Genomic DNA, 18041 nt, shown 5'->3' with positions numbered 1-18041 from the left:
GCAGAGAGATCTATTCTCCCAGTCACTCCCACTGCAGGAAGAGAAATACTAAGAGGAAGGGTACCAGGCTTTGTATAAACTGCTGTGGCGTATCGTTCAGTTGTCAAATGTATCCCCTATGGAACACACACTCAAAAGAATATTTTATTTTTGCATTGGCTGCCAACCACTATGTGCAATGTTTATGCTTCCAGAAATATTGTAGCTAGCTTTCAAAATCCAGTCTATGCAAGTCAAGTAATAAAACTGGGCAAGCAAATGGGAAGGGCAATATTTTGAAGGCTATTGTAATCATTCATGGCTTAGTAAAATCAAATTAACTCCTTTCAGCCCATGTGGCCTTGTGGGTACTGACAAGTCTCACAAGAAATAGTCAAAGCCTGCAGCAAGGAATGAGTGGCTTTGGACCAAGTCTATCAAGTCACTGCCCTCAACCTGCTGCAGGACTTCCGCTGCTGCGCAAGGTGGATTGTCAGATGATGTAATTTTCTGCACGTTCAAGAATCCTTGACAACTACGAAGTTTTCCTTAGCATGCTTTCAATGTTGTGGAACTGTAATCTTCTTGCTATATCTAAAGGAGTCTCCCCATCCTGAAAGAAACAGATGAAATACATTGCAATATGACAGATATTGGTCAAGTGCAAAGAGCTTTCCTGTATTTGCTGCTCACATGCAGTGCTCCCCTGCCTAAGTTTCACTGTCACATCCTTGCTCTAAAATAAAGGTTTCAGAATGTGCTGGGCCTAAGATCACTCTCACCGAAGCCAGTGGCAGAGTCCTTCCCTCCAGCAGTGACAGCCATTCCACTGTTCCCTGGGGCTAATGACCAAAGTCAGTGCAGAGCTAAGCAAAGAGCTAATTTCAAGGGCAACGTGGGCAATACATTGCTCACCTCAACTGAGCGATGCAGATACTTCCAAGTCAATATTGATTTAGAATCATAGAATCATTTGGACAACATTTGAGCTTTTCTGATGACAGAAGAAGCTTAACTTAGCCCCTCTCAGAAGAACGGTGTCCAGTGGCACAAAAAGCACCTAGGAAGGCTTTAATTTCTCCCCTGCAGCCTGCATCTTAGGAACAACTGTAGGGCAGCTCTGAGTTAAGAAAAGGTACCGTAAAGATAGCTAAGAGATCTGCCAGTCTGGTGGAAGTGCAGGCAGTGTTTGCTGGTAGAAATCCAGCAGTGAAGGATTTGGACTTTAAAGTTGCTCTTGCCAACAAAAGCAATGGAGCAAACGTTGCTTTATACCCCACAGCAAACAAGTCTGCTGCCAGGAAGCTATCCACCCTTATTTTAAACTGCTGCACACCAGCTAAGGCCTACAACATACTGGTTCACTATCATGATAAGGAAATATAGTTATCAACTTCACCTTCTTACCTGATTCTTTACAGAAGTGTCTGCGTGAGCTTCAAGCAGTAGAGGAATGACTGCCTGATTTTTCATTTCACAAGCATAGTGAAGGGCTGTGTTACCAGACTGAAGGGAAACAGAAGCAGATTACTTTTAGTACTATTACTTCTTCAGCAGACCTTAGGCAAGCATGACTACCTGTAGCCTTATCAGTTTTCCCCTAACCGCTGGATGCAAAAGACACTTATCTTTTCCTGTTACAATGCACTACACAGTAAAACAAATACATTTTCATAAGAGCAACAGGAACAAAAAAATCATCCCTTCCCCAGGATGCTGCTGCTAAAACAGGTCTGATAATTTCAGCAGGAAGCCAATTGTTCTTTACTAATTTCAGAGGATTCCATGATCTTGATCTTAACAACTATGTCTTAAGCAATACCATTTGCTCACCTGTCAGTGTTTTAGAATTTGGCGGCTGCTAAAATTGGGGGTTCTCTTTTTCTGCCCTAGAGTAGAGGAGCTCTACCAGACCCAGGCTAGTGGATACAGAACTGTACACATGGCAGATCAGCGCACTCTGAAGACCAAAGAGAAGACACAGGGTCTAGCACTGTGGCACAACCTCTGCCCACAAATCTGCTCCAGCCCAAGAACTCATAAATCATGACAAGCTCAGACCCTTATATCACTAGAATCTTTATAGGATCAGGTATGTAATATGTAAGTTATCTCAACCCAGCTTGCCTGGATTCTCTTAAGAGGGCATGTATCAGGAAGGGAGAATTAGTTGATCAGCTGACAATTATTCCTGTGCATATTACAAAACTATTGCCTAAGTGTCTAGGGGAAACATTGATTCCTCCTGGTACATCACAGCCAGTTCAGTACCCAATCCTACTCTGAAAGCAGGACTGTGTTGCTAGAGGATTCTGAAGGCTTTTTTTAATATTGCTGCAAGCAAACATGCCACATTCGCATTTGTATAATATAAACCCACTTACAAAGTCTGTAGCATTAACATCAGCTCCAGCTCTAAGCAACATCTTGATCAGGTTTTCATTCTGTTTAGTCTTTGAGATCTGTTTGGTACAAGAGAAAGAGTAACATAGTAAGACAGTTATCTGCATATAGTATATTTTGGCTAAATACTGTGGTTTTTTCCAAGAAGAGTGTCTGGCTTCTGCAAATTCCAGACTGATGTAGTGATACAATTCTGTTAGTTTACTAGCTATATTAATGGCAAAATCCTTGCTTCTTCTGTTGCTCTCCATCAGTTCTTGCTTTAAAAAAGCAGTCCATATTCTATACAGGTTCCTGGCCTGAAATACTGCCATGAGAAAGATGATAAGGGGAAAGGTACAGGGCCTTTCCTACTTTCATCCAGACTCACCATAAGAAGATATCCAATAAGCATAACTGGCATGAGGATTATGATGAGCACATAGTCAAGGAAGGTAAACCGTTTTCTCACAGCATAATGCAGACAAGTGCAGTCCTTCTAAACAAAAAATAACTGGTTAGCACCAAATTCAGTGATCTGATTCTATTTGTTTAATATTGGCAATAGTAGACCATTTTATATTTCACAAGCTTTCTTTTAGGTTATCTACTAGAAATATTTCTCTGATTTCCAAGCAGAAACGGATACATGCATTTTGCTTCCTTCAGGCAGAAGCATATTTAACACATACAGGCTCATGGAAATTGGGCTACACATGCAAGAAGGATGTGGGATCCAAAGGATTCCATGTGTATGTCTGCAAACTCAGACATGGCTGCAGAGACAAAAAGGGAAGTGGACATCTCATGTGGCTACTACCGCTGCCCAGCAAGTTAAATCAGCAGGAAGAATCCCCACAGCTCCTCTTCTTATAGAGGTGCTGGTTCCTGTAGGAAAGACATGTGAGAGTTTATGGCATCTCCTTTGGCACATGCAAGAAACACAGGCAAGGGGCAACACCCCCTAGCAGACTCCTAGTGTTTAAAAAGTTTTGGAATACAGAGTTTCAAAAGTATTTCAATACTGACTGTACCAAAGCAAGTAAAGGGCAGGGCTGTAAACTTGTGTATTGAAGAACACTTGTGTTAAACTTCTTGCAGGCTGTCAAACTAGGTTACAGGGTTACAGTGGGGTACACTGTGGCCCAAAGTAAGCAGAGAAGCCTTTCTGTGGCATCCTCTGTTCCCCATTCTCAGCCCTGAGCACCACAGTTGAGCTCTGCACCCAAGGGCCTGATTTCATCTGTGAAGGTGAAGCAGAGAGGCATTTAAGAAAGCCCAGGCTTTGCTAGCAAATGGCTACCAGTGCAATTAAAATGAGCTTGCGACAGAATACTGAACCCTTTCAAAGGGACTTTGAGGTAAGACGGACACCCTTCTGCATCAAGAACAGACGGGATAGAATATGCCACCTCACAAACATTTGCTGCCCTCCTATGAAATAAACAAATGTGCTGGAAAGCAGACACATAAGGTAGCCTACAAATGTGTAGAAACTCGGTAAACATTGCATTGGAGTATGAGATCACACAATAGAATTGACAATGTTGGGGGGGGGGGGGGGCGGTTCCTGTCTATTTATCATCCTTAACATCATGACAATAAATCACAAATGAAGCCAGAACACACATCTTTCTGCTATTTTTTATTTGTAACCTACATGGAAATTTACCACAAAAACATAATTCCTCATCACCTTAGGGAAAATGGTCACAGCTACAGTGCAAGACAGGTAGGGATTTTCTAAAATAGGGAACAGGGGAAGAAAGATGGAAGGCTTCCCCTCCTTGCCCCCAGCATGCTATTACATGTCATGTCGCTGTTCTATAGCATTACAGAACCAGGTCTGCAGAGGAAATAAGGAAGGTTTTCATAGTCTGTCTCTCCTCAGGGATACGTTTGGGACAGATGGGACAGGCTCTCCTTCAGACTTTCCTTTTAACCAGGGTGAAGAAAAAGACAGAGGGAAAGAAAGGCTACAGAAGGGATAGATACAAGCTGGAGAGCAAGATGAATGCAGAATGCTGCGTGGGTAAGCAGACAAAACCCACTGGGGACCAGGGATGTCCTGCAGCGTTACCAAAATAGGGAACGTGAACACACAGAGAAACTCCGGCTGGCAATGTTTATTACTTGGTGTGCATTAGCAAGTTACGAAAATAAAGGAGGAGACAAACATAAACATATAGGTCTATTGAATTATAATTCGGGGTTATACTTATGCCTCAGCTGGAAACAAACCTCAGGCTTGGCTGTGCTTGCCGGTGTCCCCACACACCCTACAAGAATCTCAAAGAACAGTTGCTGCAAAGGAGTCGTCAGCGGCCACTTACCTTGTTCCTGAGGTTGACATCAGCATTTCTTTTTAGAAGGTAGCTAACTATCCTGTTGTTTCCCTGTTTACATGCACAAATTAAGGGTGTGTCTCCACTGAAGCTGTCCTGGATGTTCAGATAGTTGCTGTTGTGCTCCAAAAGGAGCTGAACTTCATTGAAATCGTTATTATAAGCTGCCTGACAAATGGGCTGAGGAGAAAAGATAATATTTATCAGCACGTTTCACTAAGACATCCATACTTCCCATTCTGAGTTATTACTGGCACATTCCAAGACAATGCTAAGCGCTCTGACAGAGGCTGTAGTTCCAGGTGGCTTCCAGCAGATGGCGGTAAGGGACGATCCTGCAGCTGCCGCGCCGCAGCGCTCAGCCGTCGGCCCGAGAAGCCACAGCCCTTGCACAGGAGAACGAACTTTCTATTCATTTTGGACGATGTGTCTATAATCCCAGAAATAAATCTGGTTCGCTTAAAGCCATTAAAAGAACGGCTTCCGATCTCACTGTACGAAGCAACAAGCGCTGACAAGCCCACGCTTCACCGCCGAACAGGAGGTACCGCTTCTGGCTGACTCATCAGCTCCCAGAGCAGAACCACACTTCAGGTGAAACTTGAAAAACCAAACCCCCGCAATGTTTCTTTTCTAGGGACTGAAGTTAAACTTCATATCTAAAAAATACATGCACGTGTGCCCACAGCTCAGATCCTGCTTGGCTTTTGGGAACTGCTTACTGCTCGAGTCTTTGCTTCAATACTTCTGCACACCTTTGACCTAACCTGAAATTCCTTCCCTTTCCAGCAGCAAGAACTCAGACTAAGGAGAGGCTGAGAAGGACAGGAGCACGATGACTTTCTACAGGCCTAATACAGGCAGAAAAATAACAGTGGAAAGTGTGGCAAACTGGTAGCATTTGAAGTTCTCCAGTCAAAAAGAGAGTAAGTTACTTTCTTTTCTTCTGCCTTCAATACTGAGGGGTTTGTTCACCATTTTCCAAGATAGGCATTTTCTTTAAATATTATCTGCAGCTTTTCCTTCCCATCCTCCTTGTAACACATCCTAAATACCCTACATGAACAAGATCCAGCCCTGAACTCAGAGCCCTTTCCTCACTCCCCTTGCAGTTATCTCCCCCCTGCCCCCAGTTAAAAAGATTCGTATTATTTACACTGTCACTTCAGACAAACTTTGATCTACAACACAAGTTTACATCATTGGTCTTTAGTCTTCTGGACAGTTGCATAAGTGACTTTCCTTTCTAAAGAAAGTTATGTATGTGTTTATCAGACCTTGCACCACTGCTTGTTCTGGTTTTATTATATCAGACAAAACTCTACAAAGAATACATGCAATATTGTAAATTTGGACACCTGTCTGTATTCTTATAAAGGCCTACATATACCATTTGCTATTATGTGCTCCTCCAGAACCAGAACAGTTTTAATGATTCTGAGGAGAAACCCCTCTTTCAAATCGTGCTCGGTGTAAGTGACCTGCACATCGGTGCCATTTAAATGATCAGTTTGCTCTAGAACCTCAATCTCTGTCATGTCAGTGTCTAATACTGTATCTTCATGTTCAGGAAAGAAGAGATCAAATGGGGTCTGTCTGCACCTCTGATTTCCCTACTGTTCTTGTTATTAATTGCTTTGTTTATTTTTGATGATCTTAAAGGTCTTTTCTAACCTAAATGATTCTGTGATTTAAAGATGAAGGAGATTTGCTGTTGGGTTGAACATCTGCTCAAATCCCAGCCATTTACCATACAAATTTGCTCCTTTCTAGTCTGATTCTTGCAAGTTCAGTAGCTCATAACACCAAATGACACAGTTTTGTCTTTTATTTCTGTATTGCCTCAAAGAGTTTTATTTGCTAGGCCATTAAGCCCAAGGCATTTCTGACTCATACTCTGACACCCGTGGGATCTTTTTCTAAACCTTACACTACTGTTGAACCCAGTTTTAGAGCCATGAATAATGATGGTGCACTTACCATTCCCTACCAGACTATGTCATTTGGGACTGAAGTCATGCACAAAGACTGGCACACAAGAGCCATGCGTGCTCTTTTACCTACTGGAACCGCCTGTTCCCAGAAAACATTCAGGGCACAGAGAATGTAAGGAAGCAGTTCTCATTCATTCCAACAGCTAATACATGGGTAACTGATGTACTTACAGTATTTTTTAAATTATTATTATTCCACTGCAGTGGCTGTTCTTTGTAGAATTGATTCTTTCACACATTAATACATTCCATTCATATAAAAAAACCCCACAAACCCAAACCAAACTTTTTTCCTGGTTTTATGGGATTTTCTTGAGGACCACTCTGCTGGTTTGCATTCTAGAAAATGCCTTTTGTAGTCAAAGAAAGGTGAAAAGTCCCATAGATCAGACTTGTACTATACCTCCCAAATTGACAAACAGCATTCTGTGACCGGAAGGGCAAACATAGGTAGCAGAATATTTGAGTTAGGAAACAAAGCAATCCAAACAACTATAAGCTCATTACTTTGATAACAGTAACAATAAGACTTCAGAAAAATGTGTTGGGGAAGAATAAAGATAAGAAAAATTATAGATAGGTGGCAGTCGGTCACCTCCATAAGGCATCAGAAACAGCAACCAGTGGCAAACATTGTATTAGGCAGTCTTTCCCACAGAAAGAGAGCTGTTATAGAAAGCACTTGACTGGGATAGTGGATACAGTTCTTGTCATCTAGGTCCAAAAATGAGATCACACTATGGCAGGAGCGTAAGACCTCTATACAAGTGAGGAATATGAAAAGCCTGAAGAAAGACCGATTTGCTTAGCTTGGCTAGGAAGAAAAGAGACAGGTCTGTAAGTGTTCCAAAATAAATTGAAGGGTAAGTATTAGAGAAGAGCCAATTAATTTCAAGGAACAAGGTAAAAAAGGTTATATACATCTGGCCAAGCAGTTTAGCATGAAAATTAAAAAAAAAAAAAAAAAAAAAAAAAGATTTTTAGCCATGTGCAGAGTAAAGCTCCAAAACAGGCTTCCAGTAGCAGCAGAATGGACACAAAACCTGACCAGCTCCAGACTGGAGCTTGAGAACTGTGCAAGGATTTCCATGGCTCTGAAGCCTCTGCCACAAACCTCTCTTTCTGCCTGTGCTTAAGATTGTTTTAAACAATTCTCCAAACTTTGGCCAGAAGACAGTTACACACAGTTAGACACCACCTGCCTAGAATATCAGCAGTGAGGCCAATTACAGAGTTAGGACAATGTTATACACAGGCAGTAGTTTCACTCCAAAACCCAAGAAAACACATTTCCTTTGTATCTACAGAAAAGCAAGGAGGCCTGAAGTCTGGAAACCCTCACTCGGCTTTCTACAGTGTTCAAAGACCGCCTCAGCAATGATGTAGCTTCATGACCGGCTTCTGATTTGTGTTATGGTTATTACATTATTGTTATACACCCGTCAAACACAAGAGGGAAATAAACCTATGAGATACATACTCAGAATAACTGGGCTTCACATGCAAGGTGAAAGCAGTATCAGAAGAATCCAAAGTTCATGCCTCAGGGTCAGGCTCAGCTGTAAAGAGGAGCAGGACTATGAGTGCAGAAGTCTCACAGCAGTGTAAGACATTCAGGAGAACACCAGCAGCTTCCCCCATTAGAGATGCACTAGCAGCTGGAGCACAGACATAAGGTCTATGGCATCTCCTTTTGGCACCTCTGGGAAATAAAGGCCAGTGCTCCCATAACAAAAAACTCTGAAGAAGCATCAGTGGGAACTGAGCTCACAACTTCTGGAAAGGTTCACAGGCTAAGACACAGAGAGGCTGCTCTCACCCACACCACATTATTTATGAACCCCAGTGTCCTGAATGCCACAGAGAACCAGACCCAGTCCACCTCCACACTGTAGCAGGGCAGACCCGGCACAGGCACATCAAACGCTGCTCCCAAGGAAAGCACAAGCTCCAAATCTGAAGGCAGAGGGAGCAGGACCAAGATGCCAGCTTAGCTGAAGAGGAAGCAAGCGCCTTTTGAACTGCCTGGCAGCAAAGCCCCTCACCTCTGCTCCAGTTCACACTCCTGCAGCATCACCTGGCATTCAGGCAAGATGCACCCTGTGACCCTGACAGCATGGCACTGCACAAAGCATATGATGGAAGGGGGGGGAAACAGAATTGCAACACCGAACTCCTCCTACCTCCACCAGTGGTGCCTGTTTGCTGCCGCAGCATCAGGGCTAACTATGAACTAGAGCACATGGCTCTACCTGACTAAAGAAAGCAAAAGGAAGACACTGGGGCCTGGAAATTAGATTTTGATTATATATGCCAATGATTGAGTGATGTTCATGCAAGTCAGGTGTTCAAAGGAAAATTGAATATGCAGTTTTAAGCAAAACCGCTATAGTTAGATTAGAATCTCTCTTTCTGCAATACTAGTTCTTCTACAAGCCCTTCAAGAAAGGTGAAAATTAGTCATAGGATGGGCAAAGGTTTTCTTGGCAGAGATCACACAGTACAAGATCACCCGATAAGGGCTGCAAGAAAAGTAAAATAAACCACTTTCACTGTTAGGAAGAAGAACAATATCACTATACAACTGATTTACTTATTTATTTTTAATCAGTTATGGGCCATGTGATTGAAATCAGGACCTGGTAGTTTACTCAGATCCAGATGAACTACCACATCTAAATTTGTCTACTTGTTTTCAGAGCTTCTTGCATCTCCCTCTGCCTAGCTTTGCTGAGCTAGTAACAAACCATGAGCTATTTAGCAAGTTCTACCACACATAAAATAAGGATTAAAGGCACAGCACTAAGGACAAAGCATTCAGCCAATAAAGAGGAGACTAAGGTAAAGCCAGTCTATCAACTGGGAGAGCACTATCAGATTATAATTGCTTCCTCCTTTGAGATCTGCAGGCAATTGCCTAAGTTACATCAACACATTGCAGTTGTTTAGACAAAAAGGAGACATTTCGTAACATCCAGATATTCTGAACCAATCCATAGTCTCTTCTGTGCACTAAAATTCATCCAAAGCATGCTACAAACTAAATAGGGAAGTCTAAATTATGTTTGTGATGTTGAGGAATGTGCTAGTATCCAATCTGTACCCCTCAGAAAAGGCAACTTACACTTTCTTATTTGTATTTCTCTAGATTTCTGTCCTGTATAAAGAAGCATACTTTTTATCCACCAAACCAAACAGTGTATCACTCAAAATTTTAAAGGAAGAGAATTATGTATATGAAAATACTAACTAATAAGCATGGAAGTATGGACAGCATTTGAACATTCTCTAAACACCACTTAATTAAGCTAGATGACACTGTTTTCTTGTACAATCTTATCTCAGAGTAGCAGATCTGGAGAGAGGCAACAAATCCTTTCAGAACAAGGTGCAGTCTACACAGCCCATCACCTTATGAATGCACAAATTCAAGCTGCCTAGAACACTGAAAGAGAAGAAGAAAACTTTTAAAAATAAAGGGTGGCTTTCAGCAAAGAAATGTAAGCTTTTAAAGGAACCGCTATGTAATTCTGTCTCCAGAAAAAGAAACAACAGTGCAATCCACTGTATCCACAGTCAAAAAGGACCAAAATTCTCATTTGATCCCAAACGTAGAAATGGAAAGTTAATAAAAAAATAAATATGTTTAGATAGTATTTATGCTAAATTTCAGGACTATGCTAGGTCCCAGACCCAGGACCTCGGTCTGGGGACAAACCCATAAAGAGCTAAAAATAAATAAATAAATATCACATTCCTAAAACAATTGTGGGGTGGGGGGTAATGTTTCCTTAGGCATTAGCTTTATGACCTATATTCAATATAAGCCAAGGAGCTGTTTGCAGTTTGCAAAGCCGTTTGTCCTTTGCCCCTGCCCAGAATCATTACGATCTCAATACAGAACAAAAAATGTTGAACACATACTTCCTCTGTGAAGTCACAATAATTACCCTGGTTATTACATTTTCTTTACTCCTGCAAACAGTACTTCTGTCAATTTGTAATAGCCAAAGTACAGCACTTCCAGAGAACTTACAGATCTGTATAAGCCTGTGCATGCAAGGCTGCAAAGGGAACAAGCCAAACCCAGCGAGTCTCTGTATCTTCAATAGCTTCAGTCACTGTGCAAAAACGGTCACCTACCTCCGAATAGAGTATCCCCATGTCTACTCTTCACTGCTTGAGTTCGCTCTTGTTCACAAGCTCAACCAGTTAACCTCACTTTAAACGCTCTTAAGCTTGTTTGATTCAGGTTAATATTTAACTTAAAAGTATCACTCTCTTAAGCTACATTTCCTTTAGGTGCTTTCCAGTTGGTAGCATGAAACAATTGTCTCCAGAAACCCAGCCCAAGGAGGCAACACGAGAACAGCTTACGGGAGAGACAACAGAACAAGTTACAACACACAGGCATTTTCCTATGTCCTTTTTGCAAGAACAGCCTCCAGTTACCTAAAAAGGAAAGTGGCAAAACAGGCTGAGGACAGGAGGAGGCAGAGGGAGAGGAAGAAAGTTTCACAAGTGAAGAAAGGGGGGTGTGTGGGGTGTATAGGAAAAAAAGCATGAAACCTAAACCCTAAGTGAACAGTAGCTAGATTGCCACCCAAGCTACTTCTGACTAAAACTACTGAAAACCCTCTGCAAGCACACCTCAAGAGGCTTACTGGGAAAAGGGAACCAACTAGATCCCACACACTTTAATGAGAGCTCCTGGTATAATTAGCTTCAGTCTCTTACTGAACAGGCGAGCCGCTTTCATCACCTTCTGCTCAGTCTCCTCTTCCTAGCCCAGCCAAACAATGGATATGATTCATGTTTAACCTGCTGATCTTATATGTTAATTGCGTTAGAGCTTCCTTGGGATGAGAATTACTGTTGATGCCTCGATTCCTTTTGCATGTTCATGGCTCTGAGGTTAAGATGCTGATAGTATTTCTGTACTACCCATAATACCTTTTCCCTTTATAGTTTAAATTCACATTTCCTGTATTTCAAGTATATTTTAAAACAAGTTCTAAAACATCTGCATGTAACTGTCCATCTTAAATCCAAGGCCTCTACCTTACATTTGAGAACTTTTATTTCCATATAATTTTCATATTTATTCTCCAGTGAGGTAGAGGACCATATAAAATTACTTACATTGTCTCTATCCTTCTCTGGTCAAAGTAGTATAGCACCACTGACTGTAGTGTTAATTTGCTGGCACCAGTAATAACCGTTTCAATGGCTGTTTACCGGCAGAATATCAGGTTGGCTTGTAACAGAAATGTACACTACACCTACCTGTGACAAGCCTCACTAGGATCCTCCCAACAGATTAATCTTTCAGCATGCAGTGAATACTCTGTTGGCCTAAAGACATGGAAGAGTAATACCTCATAGGTGAAAAGGTATTCCTTGCCCACATTTCTTCACATCCAGATCCTAAGGAATGGACATCCTCCAACGTCAACTGGTCAGGTTGTTGGAATTTATAAACTACAAATTGTTGAAAGAAACCTCAAATCATAACAACTTAGTAGTTTACTTAATACTCTCCTAACACCAATATATAAATGCATGGTAATGTGGGAAAGTATTTTTTAAAAAAAAAAAAACGAACCAAAACCCCACTCCTCCACAAAGTGCAGTGATAGCTTCAGGCGACACCTTTCCCAAGATAGTGTAAGTCACCATTTAGCCTAGTATCACACCTCAGGCCCTCTTGAAAAATCATTGAAGTGACTTACTTTGGTTAGAGTCTTCTGTTTCCCTCACTTACCAGGGGTATCAGACTTGCCGAACTGTAATGTTTTTCATTGAGAAATAATTTTTTTGGCTTTTCCATAAACCGTACTCTACAATGCAGAACTGTTTCTCTGGTGACTCTTATGTTCTGTTTACCAACAAAGACTTACTTCACTCTGTTTGCCCACACAAGATGGCAGATGATTAGCACCCACGTTGCAGAGGATTTGCTGCACCAGGGCACCAGGCCAGTTTCAGTGAGGACTGAGCCCCCAGGGCTGACTACAATTAATTCAGTGGTTAAGCAGAGGTCTCCAAACATACTGCGTTTTCTCAGAGTCATGAAAATGGATTGGAAAAAGCAAGAAATCTTGTTGGGAGACTAGACCAGCTCTTTTCCCCAGATGTAGCTACTTCTAGGCATGTCGGGGGGGTCGTAGGAAGGGCTTGGCTACATGATCTGGGCAGGCCCTTCTGGAATCTGCACATACAGAAGCAAAGCTGGAAGTACACAGGTCACCTTTGTCCATACACAGTGCCGGGTTCTTTTGGGAAAAGACTTCCAAAACTGGGAGAAATCTGTAAACTAACCTTGAAGTCTCCCACCATGTCCTAAACGCAGACAGGAGAGGAGACTGCTCAGCTCAGTCTAGAAATCTGATCTATCACAACTGATATTATCTGGGAGAAACATTTTTTGTAACCCATGCTGGTGAAAGCCAGGATTAAATTCACTTCTGCAAGATCCTCAGCTAATGGACAAAAGTGGCACTTCCTCAGCAGAGAGCCCAAGGCATCAGGCAGCCTGGCAGTACAGCTGCGTCCCTCTGCCCCTTTCCCCAACTCAAGCAAGAATGCAGACAAAGTGAGCAACCTCATCTGCCATGAAATCCATGAATAGACATTGGTGTTTATGCCATGGTGTGCCATTGCCCTTTTACAAAAATGAACTCAGAAACAGAGGAGAAAATGGGGGGGGGGGGGGGGGGGGGGGGGGGGAAGTGGCATGTGGCCATATTCTCAGACAATTATTTTCCTTTCTTCTTATATGTGCATTCTAATGGTCTTTAATCCACCAGTGTAGAAATTCAGACATTTTCAGAAAACAGGACTGGATGCACATGTTCTGGTTTTCCTTCTTTCATTCCCTCCTCATACTCTTCCTTCTGTGTGCATTCACTTTCACACAAGCTTGCACTTAGTTACAAGTAAAGATGCTGCTCTTAAATCTTCAGATAATTGTTGTATTACTGCATGCCATCATAGACATATACAGTCTTTTAGAGACTGCAAGCTGAAAACCTCATTATTTTATTAGAGTTTGGAGAACCTTAGAGGGAACGTGAATTAAGAAAATCTGATTAATGCATCTTCTCCCCCAAAAATGGCCTTAACACAAAACAGTTCTGAGAAAATCAAGACAAGGACATGCTCTAATGAACCTGCATCCTTAGAATGAATTCTGCCCCCCAAATAAAAGTTTCAAGAGTCAAACACTTTCCTTATGTCTGCTGCACAGAAATGGACAACAGCCAATGGGCTGCTAATTTAGCCTCACTTTGCCACCTAATGCTTTTTTATTTGGTCTGTGGAGATCTTTTCACTAGCTGGACTTGTGTCTTCTGTGTTTGCAGGCTCCATAGTATTTTCTACTTATCCTGAGCTGGCTCAAAGGGTTAAAGTGTTCTTTGTTTTGGGACCAGTAGTCACAAGCACACACTCTACCAGTCCTCTGGTAACATTCACAGGTCTTCCCCAATGACTGATCAGGGTCTGTCATTCGTCTTTCTAAAAGACATAATTGACTGTTTTGTCTCTACTGGACTCACTCAACTTGAACTGATTTTAAGGGGATGAGGAGTTAAGAATTAGTTTATTGTATCAGACTGCAGACAGTGCTGGTAGATTTCAGACTTTCCACCCAGCTAAGCTGCAAGGCTTAATGCGGTATTTTTTGCAACTTCTTTAACAAAACAGGCATACTTTCCCCATTATTTGTTTAAATCAAATATTCTTGAAGGAAGCTCACAAATAGAAGAATAAAAGGAGTTTAACACAATCTACTAAATATAACCTTAAACACTAGTAGAAAGCTAAACATAAGGTATTCCAAAACTTATTTTTTTTAGACATGCAGTTCATTTATGCTTGTGAAACTTTTACTTGTAAAATGATAAAGGAAACAATCTCACACCAGACTTTGTCAGTTTAGGAGAATTTGCTGGGAATGGTGGAAAGCCTGCATGCTATACTTTATGCCAAACTGCAGGTGCACATCCTCTTTCTGTCCAGGCTGTACCCATTATATACATATGTATATGTATAAAGCATCCAGCTAAACTCCCTTCTCCTTGGTCTGCTCCCTCTTTACTTAGTAGCAATACCCACAGTACAGTTTGTGCACCTGCCTGGAGGAAATATTAGAGCAAAAAGAGACTTCCTATACTCTGCAGTCATGCGTACAGCCGACTGCCCTTTCTCACTGAGGTCAGTGTACTAAAATCACATGAATAGTGACCTCCAAGACTCATGCCTAATAATAAGAAGCAGGAAGAACACGTGGTGTGCTCTTGGGAAGAACACACTTTAAAGGATACTGGGATGGCAAGCAGTTTCAGCAATCTTAGTTACGAGGCAAGGCTGTCAGAGAAAAGGGAGTGAGAGATTTCTGAATGAAATAATCCTGCAACACAGGAAAAAATAATTTTGCAGTTTTCCTCCTCTCAGTTACTACTTGGTGTCAGAGGAGCTCTTCACCAAAATGAACTGCTGCAAGGGCCTCTAACACAGATCTGCAGATCTCTGGGAAAAATTTCTGGCATTTTCTACATGGCTGGGGACAGGATACAAAGTCTGAACACAGTAAGCATGTCCAAAAACACCTTAATACACGTAAAGCTAAAGTAATTCTGATGGAAAACATTTTTCCTGCCTTGTGTCTACAAACAGTTGGAGGGACATAGAGAAATGTGTTGGGGTTTTCAAGTAACACCAACTGGGACATCAGCTAATGATGAGATGTGCCACCTGACGCATTCAAATCACACAAGGAGGAAAGGCTGAATTCAGAATGGTCCCACCTTGCAATGATGTCCGTCAGTGTCCCCTCTTCTGAGGCTAAGCCAAAGAAGAGTTGGACAGATACCAAAACTTTTTAAAACGGACAGCTAGATGGAGAAAGATCTTTTTTCTTTTGCAGAATTTGTATCTTCCTTCCTAAATAGGAAGACATACAGATGATCTACACATAAGAGATTGTTTCTTTTTGGTTGCTACACATCAAAACATTTACAGCCAAAACTCAAAGCTGTTTCTTCACACTTCTCTCAACAGCAAGATCTCATGCCTATACTCTGGCTGCTACCATTTTTTTCTTGCAGACCTTCCAGATATCTGTTCTCCAGTGGCCTTTGATCTCTCAGACTATATAACAAGTGTTCCCATAAAAAGCTCCCACACACGTAGGCCTCATTAAGCTCAAGCAGACAGTCTATTAACAATCCTCCTCTACTGATCAAACACATCACTATTTAAAAGAATCATACCAACTGTAGAAAATGGGAAAAATAAAGGCCATACACGGTCCCCAAACGATGTTTTCCATATGACTAAGCACTACTGTGGGAAAGACTCTCCCAAAGGGATAAATACTGTTTCCTACTGTAAAGTTACATATTTGTGAGTCTCTCCTCAACTTTCTTTTTGAGATTTGAAGAATATCCTATTAAAATAGGGTTTTAACACAGCAGCAGTTATGTTGCCTATGTCCCTCACAGCTTTATTGTGTCACAACACTGGATCACTGCCTTTGTAACCCCTCTGCTTTCTCTCCAGGGTTGAACAGATACATAAGTCAGATGTTACCCTGCTGGAACATCAGTACAGAACATTATTCATTGTGCCCTGAGTACTGACCTATAAACAGACTCTTATTGTTGCTTTTTATGCAACTGACAACATACAGGGAAGTCCAGAGACCATGGATCTGGGAAACTGCCTTGAAAGCTGCAGAAGTGAACACAAGCACGGTCTAGGCACTTGGCAGGCAGTAGAAGGATCGTGGAAACTTGAGCAGCCAGGGGATGAGCCAGACAAAGAAGTGATCTGGGTTAAAGTTTTTCTTCCAGAGGATTAATTGCAGCCTGGATCACCTCCCAAAGCCTCCACAAAAGCTTCTGCTGGCACAAGCAGCAAGTGGGGAACTGCCTCTTCTGCTGGCATCTTACACCACTCTCAGACTAAAGCTCATTCTGCCGATATTCCAAAACAGACCAGGGCAAGAGAGCATTGGCTCAGAAACACATCACTGTATATGCACAGAATTGTGCCACTTCTACCAACACTTAAATATATGTATGCTCCTGCACAGACCCCTGAATAAAACTCCCAGAATCCAGACCAGATTCCATCCAGAGCCAGAAAACAGAGACGAGTTAGCAGATTTCTAGCATGTCCTCGATTACTTAAAGGTTTTGAGAAAAAAAATGCACACAGGTCTTCAGTAAGATTCTCTTTTTTATTACTATTTTTCCTTTTAGAGAAAGTGCATTTAAGACGACAACAGTTTAGTGTTAAGCTAATTACACCCTGCTCCCAATAGCCAAACTCTGGTAAGAAACATAGAGCCTCTGGAGATGTTGCCACTAGCAGACTAGACAAAACTGACACATAAAAGCCAAGGTGTGTAAGGAGGTACCATAGGTTACACTACAATAGTAAGAGCCTTGACACCTCTGTATCACAAACAGGGACCCCAGCTTTGGCTAACTAAGATAGTCAAGCAAAATTTTAATAACAAAACACACCCATGGTGGTGGCTGAGGATATTGACCTACAAGACTATCCCAGGAGGTGAAAGATCACTTTAAACAGTTCATCATCACAGGCCAAGACAGGGCAGCTCAGGCACTGTGGGTGTTTCTGGGTGAGGGCTTAAACCCAGATTCATCAATCAAGATTTGTGACAAACGAAACCCATTTGATGATAATCTGGGAGATAGACATCAAAATATAAGCAAAACATGTTTGTCTCATGCAATAGAGAAAACACATGCTAAGAAGATGATGCACCTTCTTTAGCAGCCTGTGGGACCACTGGGAACTGAACTCACAGCTTCTGGAAAGATTCACAGGCTGTTGCAATTTGAGTCCAAATAGTTCGAGCCTCACACAGGGCACCAATTGTCACAGCACAAACAAGCTAACAAGCTGCTAAAAGGCTTTACCATGGGTCAAGCTCTACTGTCAGTGCTCTTTTTCCATAGACAAACGACACTGCTGCCTCCTCTCTGCTACATCTGAGTTCTGCCCCCTCTTGGCTCCCCTTACATCCAGCCTCTCCTTCTCCCACACTCCTCAGAGCTATTTAACCACTTTGTGGGAACAAGCTACAGATGCACATCATTCATGTTAAACAACTCACTGCCGTGGAAGCAAGGCCACAGCTGTACATTATCAATGTTAATCAACCCACTGCCTTCATTCCTCTACAACAGGCTAAGACACAGAGAGGCTGCTGCCACCCACACCACATTATTTATGAACCCCAGTGTCCTGAATGCCGCAGAGAACCAGACCCAGTCCACCTCCACACTGTAGCAGGGCAGACCCG

At 42.0% G+C, this 18041-nt stretch overlaps 1 protein-coding gene and 1 long non-coding RNA gene across 3 annotated transcripts; one reads left to right on the top strand and one right to left on the bottom strand.

Moving 5' to 3' along the window:
* Positions 1-121: 121 nt before the first annotated feature.
* On the bottom strand, positions 122-11480 carry ANKRD22 (ankyrin repeat domain 22). Of its 2 annotated transcripts, none has more exons than XM_056352522.1 (6): positions 10844-11480; positions 4695-4886; positions 2753-2857; positions 2364-2441; positions 1387-1485; positions 122-592 (listed from the first exon to the last, which is right to left on the bottom strand). In XM_056352522.1, the coding sequence occupies exons 1-6, from the start codon at positions 10862-10864 to the stop codon at positions 515-517; spliced, it is 573 nt and encodes a 190-aa protein (XP_056208497.1). In that variant the 5' UTR covers positions 10865-11480; the 3' UTR covers positions 122-514. The 2 variants fall into 2 exon arrangements, with proteins under 2 accessions (XP_056208497.1, XP_056208496.1); XM_056352521.1 differs by having other exon boundaries at positions 2753-2860; positions 10844-11466.
* On the top strand, positions 4924-8174 carry LOC130155369 (uncharacterized). The gene is made up of 3 exons (XR_008824043.1): positions 4924-5300; positions 5496-5632; positions 8008-8174. It is a non-coding gene; the product is annotated as an uncharacterized LOC130155369 (long non-coding RNA).
* Positions 11481-18041: the final 6561 nt, after the last annotated feature.

This window comes from Falco biarmicus, chromosome 9 (assembly GCF_023638135.1).
Source record: "Falco biarmicus isolate bFalBia1 chromosome 9, bFalBia1.pri, whole genome shotgun sequence".
Classification (NCBI taxonomy): domain Eukaryota; kingdom Metazoa; phylum Chordata; class Aves; order Falconiformes; family Falconidae; genus Falco; species Falco biarmicus.
Note: the sequence above shows the minus strand (reverse complement) of the source record. Positions and strands in the feature narration are given on the sequence as shown.

Coding starts and splice junctions, on each gene's coding strand:
- ANKRD22 (XM_056352521.1), bottom strand. CDS start 10,864: ATGGGGATACTCTATTCGGAG. Junction 1,486..2,363: donor ATGTTAATGCTACAGACTTT/GTAAGTGGGTTT, acceptor GTTTCCCTTCAG/TCTGGTAACACAGCCCTTCA. Junction 593..1,386: donor ACACTTCTGTAAAGAATCAG/GTAAGAAGGTGA, acceptor TGTTTCTTTCAG/GATGGGGAGACTCCTTTAGA.